Source organism: Mesoplodon densirostris, chromosome 5 (assembly GCF_025265405.1).
Source record: "Mesoplodon densirostris isolate mMesDen1 chromosome 5, mMesDen1 primary haplotype, whole genome shotgun sequence".
NCBI classification, from domain to species: Eukaryota; Metazoa; Chordata; class Mammalia; order Artiodactyla; family Ziphiidae; genus Mesoplodon; species Mesoplodon densirostris.
The window spans coordinates 4,221,133-4,244,971 of NC_082665.1; the positions used below are offsets into that span (position 1 = coordinate 4,221,133).

Sequence of the window (23,839 nt, forward strand, 5' to 3'; positions counted from 1 at the left end):
TACGTCCTCGGGCTACTGGCTCTATTCACACCTTCTGGAAACCTGTCAGGGCTGACTCTTGGCAAAGTGACCCGCAGCCTGGGTTTGCAGGTGACTGAACACCAAAGAATAAGCCAGCTGCCGTGACCACACTCCAGCGGTCCCCTCGACATGGGGCCTTTCAGAGGTGTCGCCGTGACGCCCGCCTCTCGCTGGGCCACAAATGCAAGACAAACAGTTGCACAGGGACAGGGAGGAAGGCCTCGGCCGCAGCACGGCCCGTCCTGCAGGGGCCTGGCCCTCAGCGGGGCCAGAGCTTCCTTGCTGTAGCCTCATCTCATCCAGGAACTGACGCTGCTACGAAGGCCAGACCCGCCCACGGGCCAGATCAAGGTGTCCTTTCCTCGTCCGTGGGCCTGTCTTTCTGGCTGGGGGTCTGCATGCTGCAGATGAAAGAGGAGCCCCTTAGAAGTCAGATTTCTTTCTGTTTTTCTTACTCTGGTTTAATAAGCAGGAGCAAAGAGAGAGTGCTTGGGGCCAGAAAGCCATGAGGGTGCCCTTGAAGGAGGTCACGTCAATGGGAATTTTCTCCTGGGCTGTACATCTTGTGCGTCTCCCTGTACGTAGAGCTGAAATGTCCTGAGTCAGAGCCTGTAAGACGTGAGGGTGGATGAGTTTCCTGGGGCTGCTGTTAAGAAAGCACCTCACTCAATACTCTGTAATGAGCTATATGGGAATAGAATCTAAAAAAAAAGTGGATAGATGTATATGTATAACCGATTCACTGTGCTGTGCAGCAGAAACTAAAACAACATTGTCAATCAACTACACTCCAATAAAAATTAATTAAAAAAATAAACATTAGGTTCCGCTTCAATTTAAAAAAAAAAAAGAAAAGAAACGGAGGGGTTTTAAAACAACAGAAATGCCTTCTCTCACAGTTCTGGAAGCCAGAAGTCCAAAATCGCTATCACTGGGCTGGCAAGGCGTGACAAGGTGCCAGCAGGTCTGTGGTCTCTCCGGAGGCTCTAGGGGAGAAGCTGTTCCTTGTCTCCTGCAGCTGCTGCAGGCTGCCCGGTATCCTTGGTTTGTGGCCCCATCACTTGAGTCTCCATCCGTGTGGTCGCATGGCCTCCTCCTCTTCTGCGTGTGTGTGTGAAGTCTCCCTCTACCTTCCTTTTGTAAGGCCACCTGTGATGACATTTAGGGCCCGTGTGGGTAATCCAGGATCATCTCCTCATCTCAAGAGCTTTAACTGAATCATATCTGCAATGTCCTGTTTGCTGTATGAGGTCAGAGTGACAGGTTCCAGGAATTAGGAAGCACGTGGGTGTCTTTGGGGGACAATCCTTCAGCCTTTCGCAGATGGTGGCTGCCAGGCGGAGAGGTGCCCTTGGTGGTGTAGTCAGGCTCTGGGTGCCTGTGACCTCTGTCTCGTGCTGCAGGTGGGCCCAGGGGTGCCTGCAAGGGAGCAGGTGTAGACTGGCGAAGCGAGCCACGGATGAGCTGGGTACACTGGAGAGCACCTCGGGCTGAGGGTCCTCTCTCCACCTCCTCCCCTCCTGCGGTCACACTCTGGAGGGCCCAGGGTCCCTCCTGGGACAGAGCCCGAGGTGTGCTCCACACTCTGGCGGCCCGCACATGGTGACCGGAGGTCGTTGCCCTGACCCCGAGCCTCGGTTTGAGTCTGAATCCTACCAGGAATGAGACTTCAGGGACTTTGCATCTCGTGGCTGGATCCTGTCCCCTGGGGCTGTGGTTCTCACAGCAGCCCGTGAATGCAGGTCAGCGGGGGCCTGAGAAGGAGGTGGCGGGGCGGGGCCTGCTCTGAGGGCTCACAGGCTATCAGGCTGGCCACCCTGGCCGAGGTCACTCCCTCCACGCTATGGATCGATGTCCCAGCAAAGCTTCTCTGTCACTATCGACTTCAGGGGACTCTCCCAGGGACCCACAGGGGTCAGGACCCGAGGTCCAGCCACGCTGAGCCCTCTTGCTCCACAGCCTGCCCTGGTGACGGGATCGAGAGGGCAGTGACGTCACTGGCTGCTGACACAGGCCCACGGCTGCTGCTGGGACAGCACATGGGGCTCAGGAACCCGCAGGCGGTGGTTTGGAGGAAGGTTGCTGAGAGAGCCCCGCCCCCCAGTGGGGTCCCTGGAGGCACTGCTCTGAGGGGTCCACTCCCGGCCTGTGAGCTTCTCTCCTCTCTGTCCCCACGAGACCCGGGAGCCCAGGTTCCTACAGCCACAGGATGCTGTCCCCCCAGCATTAACTTGAGATGTCTGGTTTTTCTTTAATTAACAGTAATCTTTTGATGTTCCAACTATCTGGTTTTTGTTGCAAAAACTCCTGTATAACAACATATATGTGTATATATATATCACTTTGCTGTACACCTGTACACCTGAAAGTAACACAACATTGTAAATTAACTATACTTTAATTTTTAAAAAAAGTTTTTAAAAAAGGTTAAAAAAACCCACTCCTCTATACCCTGGCTCCTCTCTGACCTCTTTGGAGTAGTTTCTCAGGGCTATCTGAGAGGCTGCCTCCTAGGCTTGGGTCCTCAGAAAGTCCACCAAGTAAAACACAATTCTTAACTTTCAGGTTCTGTATTTTTTTTTTCAGTCGACAGGCGGCCTGATGGAAATGCCAGGATTTTACCCAGAAGGGAATCAAGACTCCAGTGGAGAAAACGAGGAAACCAGACAAACTACTGCAGGGATCCCAGTGCATACTTGGGGTTTCGGTCATCTGACCAAAAGGGTCAAAGTTTACACCCTGCAAACATATTAGAATATCACAGAAATGATCAGAAACACCAGCTTGAAATTTGAGGAGAGCAGACCTGAACTGCTCCCAAGTTCAAACCTTTTTCGATGGGGCTTTGCAGCGTCCCTCCACTGTCATCTAAATCCAAATTCTGATTTGTTATTTTTCAGAGTCCTCCCTACTCCAATACAGCAGATTATTTTAAATAGCAAAGCATTATGTAGACAACATCATGGACTGCAAACAGGAGGCTGATGGCCACCATAGCAATTCATTCTGCTAATAGGTCTACGTCACAAATGAGATGTATGAGAAAAAAGCAGGAAACAAAGTTATACCAACAATATAGCCACATCTTTATAACAAGAAGAAGCAAACTCTTCTCCACCCCCACCAACATACGCACGCAATACAGAAAAAGGATTTTTAAAAAACGCACCAAAATCTCAACAGTGGTTCCCACCGAAGGGAGTGCGGAGGTGGGGTCAGCTCTTTCCCTCTCTTTTTATAGGAACTCTGACTGGCCGGGTCGAAGAAATCCTTGAGGTTTGTCCCGAGCCCTGGGCAAGCGCGACTCTTGCCCTCCGTTGAGGCTGTCGATGGAAAAAAGTGCACAACCTGAAAGTTGAGAATTATGTTTTATGTGGCGGACATACTGAGAACTTCAAGCCAGGGACACAGCCTGTCAGATGCTCCGGGGGACTGATCTGAAGAGGTCAAGGAGGTGCCAGGATGTATAGGAGTTTTTGCAACAAAAACTAGGTAGTTGGAACATCAAAAGATTACTGTCAATTAAAGAAAAACAGACACCTCAAGTTAATGATCTCTCTGTATGGGAAGATGCAGGAGTCGGGGCTCATGGAAATCATTCCTTTGATGCGCACCTTAACGATCTAGGGCCAGTATCCTGCTTTTCTCCATCCTGAATCCCCTCGGGATGCACAGTCTCTGGTGGCTGCAATGGCTGCTGGATTGACGGCCACAACCTCCTTTGTTTACTGAAATGGCAGGCGACATTCCTCGTCCACAAGTCCAGAACCATGAGTTATGTGAAAGCGCCTGACATCTCCTCTGTGTGAACAAGTGGGTGGCTTTTTTTTTTCTTGTGCCAATTTACTATAGGAGGACAGCAGCCAAAGGGCATACCTTAAAGTTTCCAAGATACCTGAGTCTCAGGGTAAGCAAAGCTTATCTAGGATTATTTACCTGGTGATAGAAACGGCTCTTTGAAAAGTCTTTCTACCACTGTGTCAACAGTACTGAGTTAAAATGTAAATTATTAACACATTCTTATACAAAAAGACACAGAAAGCCCATTAATGGTATATCATAGTTACCTACACGATATTATTTTCCAGTTGCTTAATATACTTACAAAGCATAAAGGCTATAACTGTCAAGGGAGAGAGGCCAGCAAAGATCGCATTTGCTGTGCAGCTTTGCAGATTAGAAAGTAAATGGAATGGCTCATATTTCAAAGAGTTTTCTCAGCACCTATTGTCCTCTTGCCCAAGGAATCTTGTAGGTTTAGGAAGAAAGATTCTTTCTGAGAACTGAAAAATCTCGTATGGGCCAGACCCCATCCCAAAGCCAGGCTAGAAGTCCCTTTTCTGCCCCTTGGTGACTTTATAGAACTCGTTTTTCTTTAAGGCTGGTTGTCGCCTCCCCAGTGCTAATAATCAACCAGAGTTAAGTGTCACAGGAGCGGAACAGAATAGTCCAAGGACGTCATTGCCCCTCTCCAGTTGCTAGGCAACGCCTCCTTCGCCGGAGATGGACAAAACAGGTTGGGGGAGATACCAGAAAAGAAGCCTTCTTATTCCAGGTCAGCCCCACTGCCCCCTGGAAGGGGACAAGACAGGGGAGCCTCTCTCGGGGCCACCCACTCAAGAGGCATCGTTGTCCCCTCTTCCCCTGCGTCCTCAATTCAATGGAAGAGAACTTGAAGCCCCTGGGTGCGGCTGGTGTGTGTTACCAAGTGTAATCCCGAGGGGAATTCTTCCATGCCCGCTGTCTCATCCTCCGCCATCACCTGGTTACTGCCGGGACGGCCCGAGTGGGCGGCGACGGGCTCCATCAGTTTACCGGATTCCGACGGAGAAATGTCGCTCAGCCATGGGGAGGTTGGCGATCTCCCGATTCACTGACTGCAGGTTGCAGACGTTTGCAGTGGCTGTCAACCAGGTGGGACGCTGCTGCAACCCCCTTCCCAGGTTTTTACAGTCAGTTCATTGCACCGTCTAAAAGAGTCCCCAGAGCAGGAGACAGGGCAGGAGATGGAAGATGTGATCTGCTTTTGGACAGACAGACACAGACCAGGTTTTGGACTCCATCAAGCTCTGCTGTGTATACACTGACTGCAGCCTGGGGCAGGGGTCTTTCCAGGTCCTCTCCACTTCCTTTGAAAAGTGGATATTTTCTCCTAGGAATCAGCCCAACAGAAATGCTTGCACAGAGATATGCGTGAAGGTGTTTATGACCACGTTGTAATAGCAACAGCAAAAAAAAGAGACTAGATGAAGGTCATTAATAGAGGAAAGCTGTTATTTCTGCATGTCTGTGTAATGAAATACTACTCAGGCATTAAGAAAAACGAGGTAGATCTATGTGTGTGGAGGTGGGAAGAAGCCCTTGATATGTTACCAAGAGGAGCAAATTGATTAAGTATAAGTACATTACAAAATGCTGTGTGTATATGGATAGACATGTGTCTATTGTGAATGAATAATCTTGCCTGCCATATCAGTAAACAAAGGATGTTGCAGCCATCAAGCCATCACATTACAGCAGCTGGGATGGTGAGCCCTGAGGGAACTCAGGGTGGAGACCAAGGGGTTGCCCACTGCCCACCTCTCAGCCAGGGAAGCCACCTGCAGCTGTGCACCCTGTGGGGATTTGGGATGGAGAAAAGCAGGAGACTGGTCCCAGAGAGCTGAGGTGCAGATTAAAGGAATGAATTCAGTGAGCCCAGACTCTTGCATCTCCCCATACATAGAAAAGCGCTAAATTCCTTAACTTGGGATGTCTGATTTTCTTTAATTAACAGTAATATTTTGATGTTCCAACTACCCGGTCTTTGCTGCAAAAACTCCTACATATCCTGGCTCCCCCCTTGCCTCTTCGGAGCTGTCCCTCAGCGTGATCTGAGATGCTGTGTCCCAGGCTTGAAGTATGCAGCATGTCCACCAAATAAAACATAATTCTTGACTTTCAAGTTGTGTATTTTTTCCAGTCAACACTATTAGACTTATGTAATATATATACTATGAGCATTTATATAAGTTTGAAATACTAAGTTGTAAACAGTGGTTAACTAATACCTATTCTGTTCAATTTATTCTGATTGTCTAAAAAAACCAGACATTTAAAGTGCTGGTTTTTTCAGATCAGAGTCCAAACAAGGCTCACACAAAACACGTGGGTGTTGCTTCTCTTAAGTCCCTTCTGATTGACAGCAATTCTTACAGCGTGTGTTTGTTAAAGAAACTTAGTTATTTGTCCTGAAGAGTTTTCCACATTCTGGATTAGGTTGTTTGTGTCTTTAGATGTTCTTTAAAATAATCCTCCATCTCCTATATTTCTTGTAGAATGGGAGATCTGTGGGTAGGCTGAAATGCAGGTTCAACTCCTTTGGCGAGAATACTTCACAGGAGTTGTGTGCTTCCAAGTGTATGACGTCAAAAGGCAGATGATGTCTGGGTGCCTCGGATTGGGGGCGGCTGTCATCCCTGGGATGGCTGCTGTCAGCCTGTTCCCCACCAGCCTTTCAGCTCGGTTTCAGCAGCCACTGAGAATCTGGGCTTAGATCTCTCATGTCACTGGGCATTGCAAGGTGGCTGTTATCTAAGTTTATCACCCCTTCGACATTTATAACCTGGAATTCTTCTATAAAGAACTTTCCGGGCTTCCCTGGTGGCGCAGTGGTTGAGAGTCCGCCTACCGATGCAGGGGACACGGGTTCGTGCCCCGGTCCGGGAAGATCCCACATGCCATGGAGCGGCTGGGCCTGTGAGCCATGGCCGCTGAGCCTGCGCATCCGGAGCCTGTGCTCCGCAAAGGGAGAGGCCACAACTGTGAGAGGCCCGCGTACCACAAAAAAGAACTTTCCTTCCACACCTATTTGGCTACCCTAAAATACTCTTTTTCCAGGAAAGTCCAGATACATGATTTATTCTGTCCTTTTAATCAATTTTCAGAATAATTTTTGGTTTCCTAGTAACCTCTATAGATCTCTAATTATATACATACATGCTTATAAATGTTATATATACTCATATATATATATATATATATTTATGTATATGTATATATTTATATGCATAAAATCTTGTGTATTTTATGCACTTAAGGATTTTTATATAATTGGTGTGTTTCACTCTACACCAGGAGTTATTCTTTTGGAGGATGAAATTACTCCTTCTTCAGTGGGCATCAGTGGGAGCCCCTTCAGGTTGGCTCCTGTGTCCTGTTGATATAATCTCAGTAGTCTTTGAGAGCTTCCTTGCTTTGGGGCTCAAGGTGTCCCAGACTCGTTAAGCTCATTTCCTGCCCCAGTAGCCTACCTTTCTTTCAGGGAGCATCTGGTCCTTTTTAGTGGGAAATGAGATTTAGCAACCACATCCGAGATCCTGGGGCACTCATTGCTACAGGGCTGCCATTGCTTCCAGGTCCTTTGCTGCAGACAGAGGTGCCCAGATATCAGGTTTATTAGGGAGTTCTCTCAGGATCAACATCTGTGGAGGGGAGGGTCTTTTGGAGCTGTCCTGAGCTGGGGCGCCAGCCCAGGTCTTTATTATCCTGGACCAGTTATTAGATGTGAGTTTCCCTGAAAAGACAGTCTGACCATGGTCAAGACTATCGCCTTCAGCTGAAGCAACTCCCAGAAAGTGATAAGCGATATTGAACAACTGCCTTCTAATTTTTCTAATTCTCTCTTCAGCTGTGTCTAATATTTTGTTTAACTGAGTTTTTAATTTCCATGACTTGATTTTTTATTTCTAGAAGTTCTATTTGTTTCTCCTGAAGTCTGTTTCTTTCTTTTATTTTAATAGACTATCACTCTGTTTTCATAATTCTCTCTTTTATTTCTTTAAATAAAAGTAATTAATTAAAACTAAATGTTTTTCCTCTTATAGTCACCAGGCTGTACATTGCATCTCCAGGACTTATTTGTTTTATAACTGGACGTTCTTACCTTTTGATCCCCGTTACCCATTTTGCCCACCCGTCTCCCCACCTCTGACAATCACCAATCTCTTCTCTGTATCTATGAGTTTTGTTTTTTCCTTAGATTCAACATATAAGTGAGATCATACAGTATTTGTCTTTCTTTGTCTCACTTAGTTCACTACTCATAGTTATTTTAAAATTTCATTCCGACAGCTCCAACATCTGGGTCTGCTTTGTCTGTTGACAATGGATTGATTTTTCCCTGCTTTCTTGTATATCTATTAGTTTTGTTGAATATCAGGTATCATGTGTTAATTTAAATGAACATAAACAATGTTTCCTTCTGGGAATGGGTATCTCTCATCTCTTCTTCTGTCAGGTCATCAGTGTGAGGGGAGGTTTGAATCAACTTGCTTTGACCTTGGTTTGGGTTTTATTATAATTTGAGGACCTTCAGGGTACCAGCAACTTCAGATTCCTTGTGGGGACCTGTGCCTTGTGCTTAGGATAAGGGTTGGGGAGCAGAATGATTTCACTCTGTCCTATATTTTCAGCTGTACTGCATGCCTGGCGCACAGAAGCGACCTCTACACGCATCTGCCTTTCCCTGGTGGAGAACGATGCTGCTCAGGCATCTGTGCTGGCCAGGCTGGAGCCAGGGGGCAGGGGAGGGTCTCTGGTCCTGGCCCAGGGTCAGCCTTGGCAGGCCCTGTGTGCCTGGGGCTTGGGGGTGAGGCTTTCTCAGACTTCTTCCTCTTCTCCCTGGGATGGCCAGACCCCCTTTTGTGTGTGTGGTGGGTTTGTGTGAGTGTTTCCAGCCCCCCCTGTATAGACATCCTTTAGGCACCAGGTGGGACCCTGGACCCAGGCCTGTTTCCTGTGCCCCACTCAGAGGGAGGGGAAGTCCTTCCCCATCCACAATGTGAGTCTCGAGTGGTGGACGTGAGGACACACCTTCCCCCACCCTCCACCCACCAAGGACCCTCCACCTTCAGCTGAGCCATCGGGAAGAGGGCTCTTTGAGGAGGGTCTTCCGTGCTTGTGATTTGTATATACTTTCAGGAAGGAAACTTCAAAAATATGTGAAGCTAAAACAGGAGGACAGGCTGCATTGAGAAAGCATGATTTATTTGGCTCACATGGGGCGTGGTTTCCTGCTGGAGATGAAGGAGGACCCTGGGGACCAGGGCTTCCCAGGGGGGATGCGCCAGCTCACGGAAGGGTCCAGATCATCCTGCCACCTCCTCGCCTGAGTTCAGAGGGTTGGCTGAGCGTGCTTGTCATCTGCCATGTGCAGAACCTGGAGGCCCACCGAGGACTCATGCCGGGAGGGGTACAGGTATGACCCCATCTGCACCGGGAGCAGCTGGGAGGAGGCTCGTGATCAGAAGCTGGAAGGGATGCTACAGGGACGGGTCTGCAGACCAGGGTGGGGCGGAAGGGCTGGCAGCACACAGAGGAATGGCAGGAGGAGGCCACGCACACAGGCTTGTAGCTTGCGGGCAGGCACACGGCAGGCTTGCGGCTCACGGGCATGTATACAACTGGCTTGCAGCTCACGGGCATGCCGGTCGCCTGGCAGGGGCTGGACGTGCAGCAGGACGGCTGGCAGGAGCTGGGCACGCGGCAGGCAGCCGGGCAGCCCTAGGGGCAGCTGGTGTGGCACACGGGGGCGTGGGGCTGGGCTGGTGTTGGGAGGAGGGTGTTGATGTCTGCAGGCTGCCTCCCTGGGGCCTTTATACCCGGGCCGTGGGCGTCCCGGCGACACAGAAGCACAGCTGGTGACTTCCTCATGGCTGCTGCCGTCGTGCTTCCCCAGCAGCTTATTATCCTGGGACGCACCTTCCTGTGTTGTTCTCTGCCATAAATTAGTTTGGCTTTGAGGCCAGTTCCTCCTTTTGCAAACAGGATGTTCTGGTTTGCCTTCCCGTGGGGTTCGTGGTGTTTCTCCAGGCCATCGCTGTTCACAGGGCACCCCAGGATCCACTCAGAGTGCTGTACCATTTTACTCCTTTTTACCTCATGCCGTCAATGAAGACTTTGAGGCCGTCATGTATTTTGAGTTTTTATTTCACACAGGAAAACATTGAAGCAGGAGACTGCAAACTGCCGTCTGTGAGGCAAGTCTGTCCTGCTGCTTGTGTGTGAATGAAGTTCTGTGGGGCACAGACACGTCCGTGCGTTTAGTGTGTCTAAGGCTGCTTTTCCCTGACAACGCTGAGTCGTTGTGAGTGAGACCGTGTGGCTGCAAAGCCTCTGCCCTTTACAGAAAGTTTGCCAGCTCTGCCTTACGTAATCGTACAAGAACTGATTTGTTCATGCAATAGATTATGCTCTGGGCTGGCAACAGAGACGCCCGGCCTCATGAGCCTTCCAGGGCAACAAATAAATGGAAAATGAATGCACGGAATCATTCCACGGGGTGCTGAGGCCTGGAAAGGAAAGCAGGTTCAGCAGACAGAGAGAAGTGGGTGCTGGTGGGTGGTCTGGGGGCCTCGGGGAAGCGGTGATGCTGAGCGGGCACTGGGTGCAGTGAAGGGTCAGGGGCGGTGCTCCAGGCAGAGGCAGTCAGGGGGCTGTGAGGACCCTGCTGCAGAAACCGTCGTGTTCCAAGCGCAGCATGGGGTGCTAGGGAACGGGCGCAGAGGGGCTGACTCAGAGCATGGATGGAAGATGAAAGATTCGGTGCGTTGAAGACACATCAGTAGAAAGAATCCAATCTGATGAAGAGGCGCAAAGAGTTAAGAAACATGACGAGGGCCGATGAGACCACATCCGAAGGGCTAACATGCAAATAACTTCTACCCAAGAAGGAGAAGAGAATGACACTGAAGCCTAAGAATATTCTGAAGAAATACGGGACAAAATCCTCAAATCTGATTTTAAAATATTCCAGTTTACAGATCCAAGAATCTCAGACCACCCCTAAGGTCCCAGCACTGTTAGGCACAATGGGAAGACCATGGATTCCAGAGTGAGGCTGGGCCGCCTCAACGCCTGCTTCTCTATTCGCAGTGGTGAGGACGTGCACACATCCTGGGATCCTTCCAGATCTTCCTGATTGAACATCTGTGCACATGGGGTGTCACCTGCCCCTTGAATGGTGGCAGGATTGATAAGTGATCAGTTCCGAGAGGGTCCATGTGAAATGCTTAGCTCAGCCCCGGCACAAAGCTGGAATCATCACCCACCATTATGATTATGGCCATAACATGGCCACAGCCCCCAGTGAGGCGCCCGACCCTGAGGGAGAACCTTTTGGATCTCTGAGTTTCCAAATTGCAGTGGGGGAAGCTGGTGCGGTGAGTGTGACTCTGCTTCTGTGGACAAAGGACAGGGTGTTTAACCTGAGGAGGGCCTTAAAAATCGTGAAGTGGGGCCCCCGTCCCCAACTGATGGCCCTTCCCCATCCAACCCAGGCTCTGATTCCAGAAATGACAGGGCCACTGGGTCACCGTCAGCCTCCAGCTGAGAAGGAGCTTCCTGAACTGAGTCCCTGCCACTGGAAACCCCAGGAAGAGACCCAAGAGGGGGACGAGGAGGAAGGACAACTGGCCGCCTCGAGGAAGACATCCGGGTGCCGCGTGGCCAGGACGCCACAGCCCGGGTATGAAGGCTGCCCTGGGGAAGGAGCCTCCGGACCAGCCCTGCCCTCTGCCCTGACTGCACCCAGCCCCGTGCCACCGTGTGCCACGCCAGCTGCTCTGAGGGCTGCCAGCCGGCCTCCTGTGTGCCCAGCTTCTGCCAGGCTCTGGCCGTGTGCCTTTGAGCCACAAGCCTGCTGTGTGTGTGCCCGTGAGCTGCAAGCCCGTTGTGTGTGTGGCCCCCTCCTGCCAGCCCTCTGGGTGCTGCCAGCCCTCCTGCCCTGCCCTGGGTGACCGAGCGTGGGAAGGTGGCCTCTCGGCCGAGGGGCGAGCTCCCCACACTCAGCTCGAGGGACCCCACTCTGTGCCCCAAACTTACGAGGTCAGTCCTCACCCTGCTCTGCGTGGATTGAGGGCAAGTCACTAACTTCCTGCACTGACCCCTTTTAGGTGAAAAGGTCTTCTGCTCAGCAGCTGATACGTGGTGCCCCGCGTCCCCCTACCCCGAGTCTAAATGGAAACGAGATGCTCCACTGGCAAGCAGGGCTCCTCTGCCTCCCGATGGGTGGGAAAGAGCCTCGTGGGGACCTTCCGTGGTCCCCCAGAGATGCCCACGGCCCGCCCCCAGGACTGTGATGCGTCCCCTCACACGGCAAAGCGATTTTGCCAACGGGAGTAAAGTAAGGGTCTTGTGACGGGGGATGGTCCTGAGTCATCCGGGTGGGACTTGCGAGAGGGGCCGGGGAGACTCGGCCACAGAAGGGGAGGCCGCGGGAAGAGGGACGCCAGACGCTACGCCACGAGCCGAGGATGCGGTGCTTCCGGCTGAAAGACACGAGGATCAGACTCTGCCGGAGCCTGCGGCGAGAAGCGGGCAGCCCACACCGTGACTGTGGCCCGTGAGACTCACTCCCGATTTGGCCTCCACAGCTGTGAGGTGACACTGTGTGTTGTCTCAGCCACGTGTCCCTGGCACTTGTTAGGGCAGCCGCAGGACAGTCCAGCTTCTGGACGGCACAGCCTCGGACTCCCACCCTCCCTCCGCGGTCCTGCCAGCTGCACCGTGACCATCAGTGCCGCGGGCAGAGGTCGGGGACGGACGGGGAACCACTCGGGGCTGTGGAGTCAGCTCCCCTCACCCTGCTGTGTGGTCTTGGAGCCCATTCTTCCTCGGGGGCCCTTCCTGCTGGGCGATAGGACCCTCAGCCCCCAGCCGCGGGAGGAAGCCCCTCCAGCGGGTCTTTGCCCTTCTCTGGCGCTCGCTGTAGCTGATGATGTTTCTGCCCAGGTCTGTCCCACTCCAGGCTCTCTCCCCTGGCCTGAGTCGGCCCTGTCCTCTCTCCCACATGTGGGGACTCTCAGGCCACCCTGCCCCTGAGCATCCAGCACAGATTCTGGGCACCTTGGCACCGGGCAGTGGTGGGCCTCCCTGCAGGGGACTCTGTCACACTCCTGGGGACCCCCTGGGAGCCCCTCCTTTGCCTGCAGAAGACATAACTGTCCCAGTCCCTCCTCCTCAGGAGGGTGAGGGGACATGGCACAGCTTTCTCCAGGGACGGCTCTTGACCCCGGCAGGCACGGGCCTGCATCAGTGACACACAGACCCCCTCCTGGCTTCTCCACCCTCTCTAGGGGGCTGGAGTTGGGGAGGGGCTGGGGTAACGTCCAGGGCTGCAAAGTACACAGACTGGGTACTGTCTTTAAAAATTTTTTTTTCTTTCATAATTTAAATTTTGCTGGTTGTTTTGAGGATCAATACACAGACATTTCAATTTGTAGACAATTCTTAACGTATGTACCAAAAATCTAAAAAATCATGTAGTTGTGATTCTTTTCTGAACAGTTATTCCAGTGACTTTCCAGCTTAAAATTTGGAGGCAATTTTCCTTGACGGGATATCAAGTACCAATATCTTCAAATATTGATATGCTGTTCCATCGTAAGTCCCACTATTTCACAATTTATTTTTTATTTTTGTTAGTTTCTGCTTTATAACACAGTGAATCAGTTATACATATACATGTGTTCCCATATCTCTTCCCTCTTGCATCTCCCTCCCTCCCACCCTCCTTATCCCACCCCTCTAGGTGGTCACAAAGCACCGAGCTGATCTCCCTGTGCTATGCGGCTGCTTCCCACTAGCTACCTATTTTACGTTTGGTCCACTATTTCACAGTTTAATATCACATACACTACACACTCAAATTGTCAATCGTTCAGCACATTAACAAAGTTACTAGAAGAACTGGACTGCCATGACCAAAGTTGTTACAGAGTGTGCAAAATTCTGCCCAGGAGAGCCAAGATCAAGGGGTGAGTGGTTTGCTTTAGGAAACAACTCTACCAAAAACAACGTGGGAAGAGAAGTAATTTAAAGTGTTCAAGACATTAAATGTGCAACTGACTCCAAATTGCCATGTAGTAAGCTTTGTATTACAGGATATAAAAGCTACCCCCCATCTGTGGAATGTTAAGCTGACACCCAAGACAATCAGAACCTCCCATATTCAATATCCCACTATTTTCTCATTGTACCAAAAAATAAACAGCAAGTGATTTCACCTCTTAAAAAAAGACATTTACCTTCCTTCCGTGCCGACAGTGCTCTTTCAGACATGGAGAACGTTCCTAAAACCCACCGGACTTTCTGTCAGAGTGGCAAGCGCCAGCCCCACAAAGAGACGCAGTACAAGGGCCAGGCTTCTCCATATGCCCAGGGACAGCGGCGTTCTGACAGGAAGCAGAGTGAGTAAGGTGGGCACACTAAGCCGATTTTCCGGAAAAAGGCTAAAATTACAAAGAAGATGGTGCTGAGGCCTGAATGTGTTGAGCCCGACTGCAGATCTAAGAGAAGGCTGGCTCTTAAGAGAGGCAGGCATTTTGAACTGGGAAGAGGTAAGAAGAGAAAGGCCAAGTGGTCCAGTTCTCAGCTTCATATTTTGTTTTATTATGAAGACAAAAATTTGAGATTGTTTACTTCATTTAGCTTCAATTTTTTTTTGTTTTGTTTTTGTTTGTTTGTTTGTTTTGTGGTACGTGGGCCTCTCACTGTTGTGGCCTCTCCCATTGCGGAGCACAGCCTCCAGACGCGCAGGCTCAGCGGCCATGGCTCACGGGCCCAGCCGCTCCGCGGCAGGTGACCGGGGCATGAACCCGTGTCCCCTGCATCGGCAGGCGGACTCTCAGCCACTGTGCCACCAGGGAAGCCCCAGGGTACTGGCTTAAACAGCACACATGTATGGTCTGCTGGTGTGGAGGCCAGAATTGGAGATCAGGTTGTGGGCAGGGCTGGTCCCTTCCCAGGGCGTTGAGGGAGTATCCATCCCCTCTTCCGGCTCCTGGCGTTTGTTTGCTGGCATCTCTGGGGTTCCTCGGCTCGTACAGGCATCACCCCGATCTCTGCCTTCATCTTCACAACATCTTCCCTCTGCTCGTGCCTTTGTGTCCAGAGTTTCCTTTTTTTTTTTTTTTTTTTTTTGATAAAGTCACCGCCATATGTTTTTGGATTAGGGAGCACCCCACTGGCTTCATTTTAACATGCTCGCATCTGTAAGGACATCATTTCCAACTAAGGTCACATTCAGAGGTATTGGGAGTTAGGACTTCAACGTATCTTTGGGTGGGGACACAATTCAACCCACCAGAGGGGCAGCTCAAAGCTGCAAGACGAGTCCGGCCCCTCCTTCGTGCACCCGTGTGGCTGTGCCGCCGTTCCCCTTGTCCTGTGGCATCTGACCTCTTGGTTCCTGAGGAACCAGGAGAGTCCAATTTGAGAATCCCGCCTCACTTGACACTTGACAAGCTCACTGTGCACAAAGGCCCCACTCGTGTCCGGAATCATGGCGATTATAGGAGGGAGGTGAAGGCCTGCGTGTGGGATGGCCCAGAAAGTGCCGGCTCAGCCCCTGTGGTGTGAACGCGGGCCCCTCAGGAGCAAGGGCCATCCTGGGGAGGGGGTTGAGGGGATGCCCAGAGAAGGCACCATCCCCAAGAGAAGGAAGCTGTTGCCACAGCAGGATGCCAGCGGGGAGCTCTTTGGAAACCAAGAAATAGCCCAAGGAGTGCCATCAGGGCATCCTTCCTGTTGGAAGGCACATATCTAGAAACTTCCATCACTGTGATGTCCCATGATCATGAGGCTGTGAAGTGCAGAAGGAATTCTTAGGGCACCCACTACTCTGGCATTTTCTCACCATCCTTGCTTTCAAACCAAACCTTCTTGCCAGGCCTGTTTATTTTCACCTGTATCCAAGCCGGGCCATTTGATGTCACCTCCTGGCCTTTCCGACCCCCTCCCGGACACCCCCAGGGTGTCACCTGCGCTGTCCACCAGACAGGGGAGAAAGGCTTTGCAGGTTGCTCTTGTTTCATGAGATGCCTTTGAGGGTGGTGACTGTCCGTGTCTTCGTCCCATGGACGATAGATGCGTCACGGTGACAGAGGCGCTCGCCTGAGATCTGGAGGCTCTCGGAGGATTTAGAATTGTCGTTTTGTCACAAACGTGTTCTAAGCAAGCTCTCCCAAGTAGAGACCTGGATGTCTCTTACCGATTCTCTCCTTCCGGGTCTGCGCTGTGGCCTGACCGGCGTGGACACCCACAGCGCCAGCAGTCAGCCCGTTTTCTGCTTGGTGTCACTTGGTGCACATGCGGCCACGTGTACCTGCTCGCGTTGCCCATGGCGACACTGCTGTCCTGTCAGGAACCCCGAGGACGCCCTGCTCATCCTGCTGGTGGACGGCTTGGTGTCCCCGTGGGTTGTAGGTTCAGGTTTCCACGCGTGTCAACGTCCCTGTGCTTCTCTTTTCTCGGGTTGGGGTGACGTGGAAACTTCTCTATGTCTTTTTAACTCTGTGCTATGCAGAGTCCATCAAGGCCTTTGTCCATTGTCCGTACGGAGATGGTTATATTTTCTTAAAACTTGAATGAACAGGTAAAGGGTACAGGTCTTGAAGAAACTCGGGCAAGAGACTTAAGCACTGAGGCAGGTTTGCCATCTGGCCGTTTCCTGTTTAAAGATCCTCTTCGGGTTTTGCTCCGTTCCCTCTTCCCTGGATGGAGCTGAGCTGGGGTGGGGGCGGAGCCCCCTGGGAGGTGCCGTCAATTCCTGGTCCCTCCTGCCTGGCCTCCTCTGTTCTGCTGCTCCAGACCTCCTCAGCCTGTTCGTGACTGGGGGATAAGTAGGGTGCCGGATGCTGACATCATCAGTCTGGCTGCTGCCCACTTGACTCTAGAGCTAGTGGTCCACTGAGACCGCAGGCTCGTCCTCCCCGACTGTCCTGAGGGTTTGTTCACAAGGTGTCTGTTTTGCTCTGTGCCTCCTCACTCAGGCCTTGACATCTTGAGTAGAACGAGTGATGTCTGAACCGACCCTGCACCGCCCTCGGGGCCCACAGGGACTCGTGCGCAGACCAGCATGCAGGCAGGCCTCTTCCGGGTGGGCACCTCCCTCCAACGGCGCTGGTCCTGGACTCTCAGTTCCCGACCCAACAGGGTTTCTGCTGCTCCCCACGTACCTTTAACCTGCACAGGCACGGGTGTGGGCATGGGAGGAGCCCAGGGCCTGCTCAGGGTCCCAGCCTTCGGCCCCCACGCCCGCCTCCCCTGCCGGCTTTGGGGACGGTGGGCCCTGGGGTAGGAAGGGACACGGAGCATGCAGATGGCACCCGCTTTCAGATCCTGTGGTCTCTCAGATGCTTGAACTCGGATTCGAGACTGTCTTTGAGGAGGACACAGTGTTTTATTGATGACAGCAGCTGACCTTTGTCACATGGGATTCAAGCTGCCAACCCGCAGAGGAGGCGCCCGGGGCCTGCAGTCCACCCTGGTCGAGGGGTCTGTGGGATGGACGGCGTGTTCAAACCCCCTCTGGGGTTGCCTCTGGGCAGCCACTGAGTGTCAAGCGACGGGGAGAGGGGAGGTCCTGGCACCAGCAGAGGGGCAGGGGCTCCCGAGAGACAGCGGCTTGTCGGGGGCAGACGATCCAGCCAGTCAGCAGCAGGACGTGCCCAAGGTGGGGACACAGCAGGCAGGGCGGGAACACGCGGGACAGCAGAGCAGGGACGCGGAGGAGGAGGGTCTGTGGCAGGACGAGGGGCAGGGGGTGGGCTGGCAGCACGAGGGGGCTGAGCAGGGGGCGGCCTCACAGCACACGGGCTCGCGGCACACAGGTGTGCAGCAGACAGGTGTACAACAGACAGGCTTGCAGCAGACGGGCTTGCAGCAGACAGGTGTGCAACAGATAGGTGTGCAGCACGCAGGCTTGCAGCAGACGGGCACACAGCAGGCCTGCTGGCAGGGGAAGCAGGTGCAGCAGTGGGGCTGGCAGCTAGACTGTTGGCAGCACAAGGCCGTGCAGGGGCTGGTGCAGGCTGGTTGGCAGCAGGGGCTGGACACGCAGCTCACTGGGGCGCAGACGAGGGTCGGGCAGGGGGCCGGGCGCAGCCGCTGGGGGCATGGCAGGGGGCTCGCAGCAGCTCTCTGGACAGTCGTCCACCTGCCAGCAGGAGCCGGTGCAGGAACTGGGCAGGCAGAGCCGCTGCCGTAGCTCAGGGCGCTGGAGCAGACGGACAGGGTGGACGTGGCCGCAGTGGGGCAGGGGGCCTGGAGGAGTGTGAGTGTGTGAGTGTGTGTGAGGTGCTGGGGATATCCGCTTTTATACCCCCCACCCCAGGGTGCGCGTGTGGCCCCAGCAGGAGGCTCCCACGCCTGACCTTCCTTGCTGATGTTCGGAGCTGGTTGCATGAGCCCCTCGTTAGGGCTGCTATGTTTTCTACAGTCAGCTTTTACTCATTAAACTTGTGAGTATGTTGCAAGAATCTGTTTTCTCATCTGTTCTTTGGCTCCAGAAAACTTGTAGGGAGTATATGACGCAAGTTTCTACTGAGTGACTGCCACGGTTCTTAAGTCACATCCAGGCACGGGCTGGGCGTGAGATAAACTCCCAGCCACTGGTAGTCCCTCCCTCACACCCGCTGTGCCAGTGTGAGAACGCGACAGGGAAAGATGCCCAGCACTACTGCAGCCCAAACTATAAAGCGCCGAAGAGGAATGTTAGGAAATTAAGTTGTGAACAAAATAGTAAACTTCGCCGAAGAACACACACATCCTGTGTCCGCCGGGACCCGAGAGAGTTGTGGGCAAGAAACTTGAGGCTGTAGAATCTCCACTCTCCCTGGATGGATCCATCGCTGATGTAATTTCAATCAGAACCCAAAAGGAATCATTTTGGTATACAAAGTGAAGATATTGAACCACCAGAAAATACTTGCAATATAAAATTTTAAAGTCTTTACAGATAAAACAGAAGTAGATTTATGGCTATATGGTAATGCTGTGTTAAACTTTTGAGGAACTGCTAGACTATTTTCCATAGCATTTGTACCATTTTACATTTCTACTGGTAATGTACAAGGATTCCAATGTCTTCACATGCTCATTGATATTTCTTTTCTGTTTGTTTGCTACTCATTTGTTTTAAATTATAGCCACTGTAGTGGACATGAAGTCGCATCTCCTTGTGGTTTTGATTTGCATTTCCCTAATGACCAGTGATACTGGGCTTCCTTTCTTGTGCTTGTTGGTATATCCTCTTTCGAGAAATGTCAGTCAAAGTGCTTTGTCCGTTTTAAATTGGATTGTTTGTCTTTCTGTTATCAAGTTATAGGAGTTTTTAATGTATTCTGGTTACTAGGCCCTTATCAGAATTATGATTTGCAAATATTTCCCCTCATTCTATGGGTTGTCTTTTCACTCTCTTGATAGTGTCCTTTGATACATAGACTTTTTATTATTAGTATTTTTAAAATTTATTTATTTATTGGGTTGGCCAAAAGGTTTGTTCAGGTTTTTCTGTAAGATGGCATAATAAAACTTTTTGGTCAGCCCGATATTTTTTGGCTGGTGAGGTCTTAGTTCCCTGAACGGGGCTCGAACCCACATCCCCTGCATTGGAAGTGTGGAGTCCTAACCACTGGACCGCCAGGGAAGTCCCATAGACTTTTTAAATTTTAATGAAATCCAATTTATTTAAATTTTATGAAATCCATAAGTTGAATGCTCGGTTAAGCTGCTCCAGCAAACGTAGCACACCTGTCACAGCAGCTGCAACTGGGGCTACTCCCTGGTTGAGTTTGCAGTTGTCCCCTGTCATTTCCCAGGATCCAGTTGGTTTTTGCAGGGTCTCGACTGGTGAATGGAGATATTACAGGAACCGCCCCCACATCCTTTAGTCTTTAAAGCAGCACTAATTTCTGCCACTGCTCCCAGGTTGCAATGCTGATTTTGAATCACTATCCTGACTTGGGGTGGGGAGGGTAGGGGAAAGCAGTTTCAGAAGCTTACCTTTCTTAATATGATAATTCCTTCCAAAGCCTGGCAATGAATGTTGGAGTTGTTTTAAACACCGAGGACATCCATTCCAATTATACCTCCAGGGACACAGGAATGACCTATGGGTTGGTTTGTGGGCCCAGCGGATCCGCTCTGAGCTGGATGTTGCCAGGACTCCACTAAAGACCTCCCTTCCCTCTTTCTCATGTCGACAGCCCATAATGATGTTTCCGGAGTGAACTCTGCGCTCAACCATCCTTCCCCTTCCCCAGTATTGTTGCATGAGCAAATGCTGGCACAGGGGAAGGACTGGGATAATTATTACTACATGCACTTGTCTTGATCGAAAGATTCTTCTTTCTGGGGTGGGAGCATTTACATCAAGGAAATTGGGAAACACTGCAAATCACGAACTTTTTTTGGAAGGCTAGTTTCCCAACATATCACTCGCCTACTCTTCAAAAACCTGTAAAAACAAAACAAAATACCCCCCGCCCCCCCCCCCCCCAAATAACAGAAATCTAAGCTGGTTGATCAGGAAGGTGAGGACCATCACCCCAGTAGAAAGTTTGGTCCCTCTCCCAGCTCCTGGATCTGAGCCAGTCCTCGGACAGGCACACTTTGATCATGTCCGGTACAACGTTATCAGTAGTTTAACAACCAGCTTGCAAAATTCCTGAATATTTAATACTTGCCTCTTGCAACTTGGTACAAGTCAGCTCCGGACGGCTCCAGCATGATTGCTGCCGTTAAGCTGATTGGCTTCCCATCACGTTCCCCATGGGAATCTGTGTTCTAAGAGCCACCTTCAATAACTCCCTGCAAGATGCCTTCACAGAGGTCTGGCTTTCATTCCAGTCTCTTCCACCTGTTTTTTGAATTCCCCCTCTGGGTAATGGTTTATTGAGTTTTGATTCATTTTTCCATTAAAAAAATGTAACCAACATTTATTCTCCTTTCTTACAAAAAGGTAGCATGTTATACACCCTGGTCTGCGCTTTGATTTTTCTCTTACTGATACATCCTGGAGAGCACTCTATACCAGGGTTTCAAGACCTTCCTTACTCTTCTTTACAGCTGCCTAGCACTCCATATATGAAAGTAACACAGTTTATTGATGGAGAATTGTTTTCCCGCCTGTATTTTGCTATTCTGAGTAACACCGCCATGAATAGATATCATTTACTAACTTTGCCAGTGTATCTTTGGGATACATTTCTAGCATTTTATTATTTATTGTTTATCACTGGATCAACATGAAATTTTGGTAGACCCTGTCAAATTGCCCTCTGTATTGGGTAGTTCCATTTTGCACTCCCACAAGTAGGGTGTGAGAATGCCTATCTTGTACAGTTTTTCCAACTGCATGTGTCATCAGGCTTTTGACTTGTTGTCATTCCGATAGCTAGGAAATAGTATCTTTTGTGGTTTTTAAAATATTACCTTTCTCTTAAAATGAGTTTGAGCATCTTTTTCAAGCCCATTTGCATTTCATTTTCTGTGAGGTGCTGTTCATATCTCCAGCCCATTTAAAATATTGATGTGTTGGTCTTTTTCTTCCCTGATTTTTGGCAGCTCTTATATTAGTGATATAGCACTTTCCTGTGGTACAAGTTGTAAATATTTTTTCCGACTTGTTTCTTGTCTTATACTTTCCCTATGGTATTATTTTATCACTCTACCATCTATCTATTTATCTTCTATGTATCTATCTATCTATCATTTCTCTATATTTTTCTATTTTAAAGTAGAACAAAGGGGAAAAAAGATAGCTGAAAAATTCCACAGCTCACTGATGGTCCTGGTTTTCCCATTTTAATTCAAGTTTCTTTTTTTAAAAAATAAATTTATTGATTAAATTGGCTGTGTTTGGTCTTCCTTGTTGCGCGCGGGCTTTCTCTATTTGCAGCAAGCAGGGGCTACTCTTCGTTGTGGTGCGTGGGCTTCTCATTGCAGTGGCCTCTCTTGTTGCAGAGCACGGGCTCTAGGCATGCAGGCTTCAGTAGTTGCGGCACGTGGGCTCACTAGTTGTGGCTCACGGGCTCTAGAGCGCAGGCTCAGTAGTTGTGGCGCATGGGCTTAGTTGCTCCACGGCATGTGGGATCTTCCCGGACCAGGGCTTGAACCCGTGTCCCCTACATTGGCAGGCGGGTTCCCAACTACTGCGCCATCAGGGAAGCCCTAATTCAAGTTTCTTTAGTGTGCAATCAAATCCTTTGCTTAGCAGTTGGCTGTAGCAAAAAAAAAAAAAAAAAGTGAAAAATAAATTGCTCTTTGAAAGGATAAGTGCTTTATTCAGAGTCAGAGAGCCTGTTTCTAGCCCCCCAGTAGTGTCGGCTTAGAGACTTCAGTCGTCCTCACCTGTACAAGGGGAGTGATGCCTGCTGGGCCGACCCCACTGGAGCTGTGCCCAGGTGCTCTCCAACCCCATTCCCCACACCTGCGAACCTCCTGGCTTCCTTGTGGGTTTGCTTGGAACAGCCGTCATCCACAGGTCTCCTTGGAGGATTGCCTGAAAGGAGCCACTTTGCCACACATCTTAGTGAGTCCGCAGTGCCTGGGGATTTGCATCCACCCAGGCTCCCAGACCAGGCTGACAGGGGCGCACCCAGCTTCTTTCTCTGAGATGTGTCGTACGCTCAGTGCCCCTGTGAGATCAGGCTGGGGCTTGACCTTCTTCTGGTCCCTGATCTGGTTGTCCCAGCCCTTTACCAGGCTCTCCTGGGAGTACTTCCTGGGAACACGACGTGTGCTCCCAGGGAAACTGCCTCACCTGTGGGGCGTGATGAGTGAGATGTGATGGTGTGTGAAGAGCCCGACGCACAGGTGCGTGGTCATCCTCACCATGACACCTGAGCTGCAGTCAGTCTGACTGGCTCCCTGGCATCCGTTGCCCCTGCCTATGCCCGTCCCACCCTGACCCTCTCCCTGTGCCTTTGCTCTGAGGATTTTCCATGATGTCACTTCCTGGTCTCTCCTTGCAGCTAGAGCTTCACTCTTCAGGGCCCAGATAACGTCACCTTCTTTTCAAATCCTTCCTCGATCTGACTCAGCACCAGCTGGCACTTCTCCCCTCTGAATTCCCGTGGTGTGTGTCACCTATACCAAACAGCATAGCTCGTAATTACAGTCTCAGTTTTTAAATTTATTTCAGGTATATATATGATGACACACATTAAGTCAAGATAAATAACTATACTTCCTTGACTCAAGGCCACATTTTAACATCTCTGAAATGGGGAGACATCTTCCAAATGATGGCATATCATAGTTTATATGGTAGCCGCTATTTTTGCTTAGACGTACATAAAATAATGGAGCATCTTATATGGATGACATCTTGAGAAAATATGGCCTGTCTAGGATGTGTGTGTATGTGTGTGTTCTTTAGTACTTTGCCCCACATGGGCCCACTGTGAACATCAAACACCTTGTGATGTGAAATTATCTGAAAGCCTCAAGCTAAATGAAGATGCCTAAATTATTATAGCCTTATAGATCTCTTTTTGAGTTTCAAAAGCAAAATAAGAGCTTTTTCTTCAAAGCCAAATGCATGCCCTTATTTCAAGTAAAAAAGGAATAGCTCAATGGAACAAGCGTTGAGCACCTACTGTATGCAAGCCCCATGTCTGGAGCCAGAGATACAAAATTAACAGCCTGGCCCTGGCTTCCCTGGGCTCACCTGGATCAGGGTGGGAGAGTCAGTGTAGTTTCTGTTGTTGGAGAGGTGTAAGTCCCAGCCTCTCTCCTCCATCTCCGGCCCCCAAGTGTCCTGAGAGCCATCAGGATTTTCTGAAGGAGTAATAGAAACACGAATCCTATTGATGACACGTATGAGGGGTGGATGGGCATGCCCCCCATTGCTGAATTTGGGATGCCAGGGCTGGGGGGGCAGGAAAGACAGAGCAGGGGATCCAGCAAAGGTGTCTGCTGCACCCCCTGAAGCCCCAGAGCCCTGCCTTACAGAACTGGTGATGTGGCTTGGATTTCTCTGGGCAGCCGGCCT

General features: G+C 50.6%; 1 protein-coding gene across 1 annotated transcript; it reads right to left on the reverse strand.

Annotated features, from left to right (window-relative positions):
• Positions 1 to 4,832: 4,832 nt before the first annotated feature.
• On the reverse strand, positions 4,833 to 23,587 carry LOC132491111 (keratin-associated protein 16-1-like). Its single transcript, XM_060099950.1, is given in 10 exon segments — positions 4,833 to 4,898; positions 9,328 to 9,605; positions 12,154 to 12,362; positions 16,052 to 16,082; positions 17,026 to 17,131; positions 17,293 to 17,393; positions 17,511 to 17,941; positions 17,943 to 18,045; positions 18,048 to 18,105; positions 23,516 to 23,587. Coding segments are annotated over 10 exon segments (1,455 nt in total).
• Between the last annotated feature and the right edge of the window lie 252 nt (positions 23,588 to 23,839).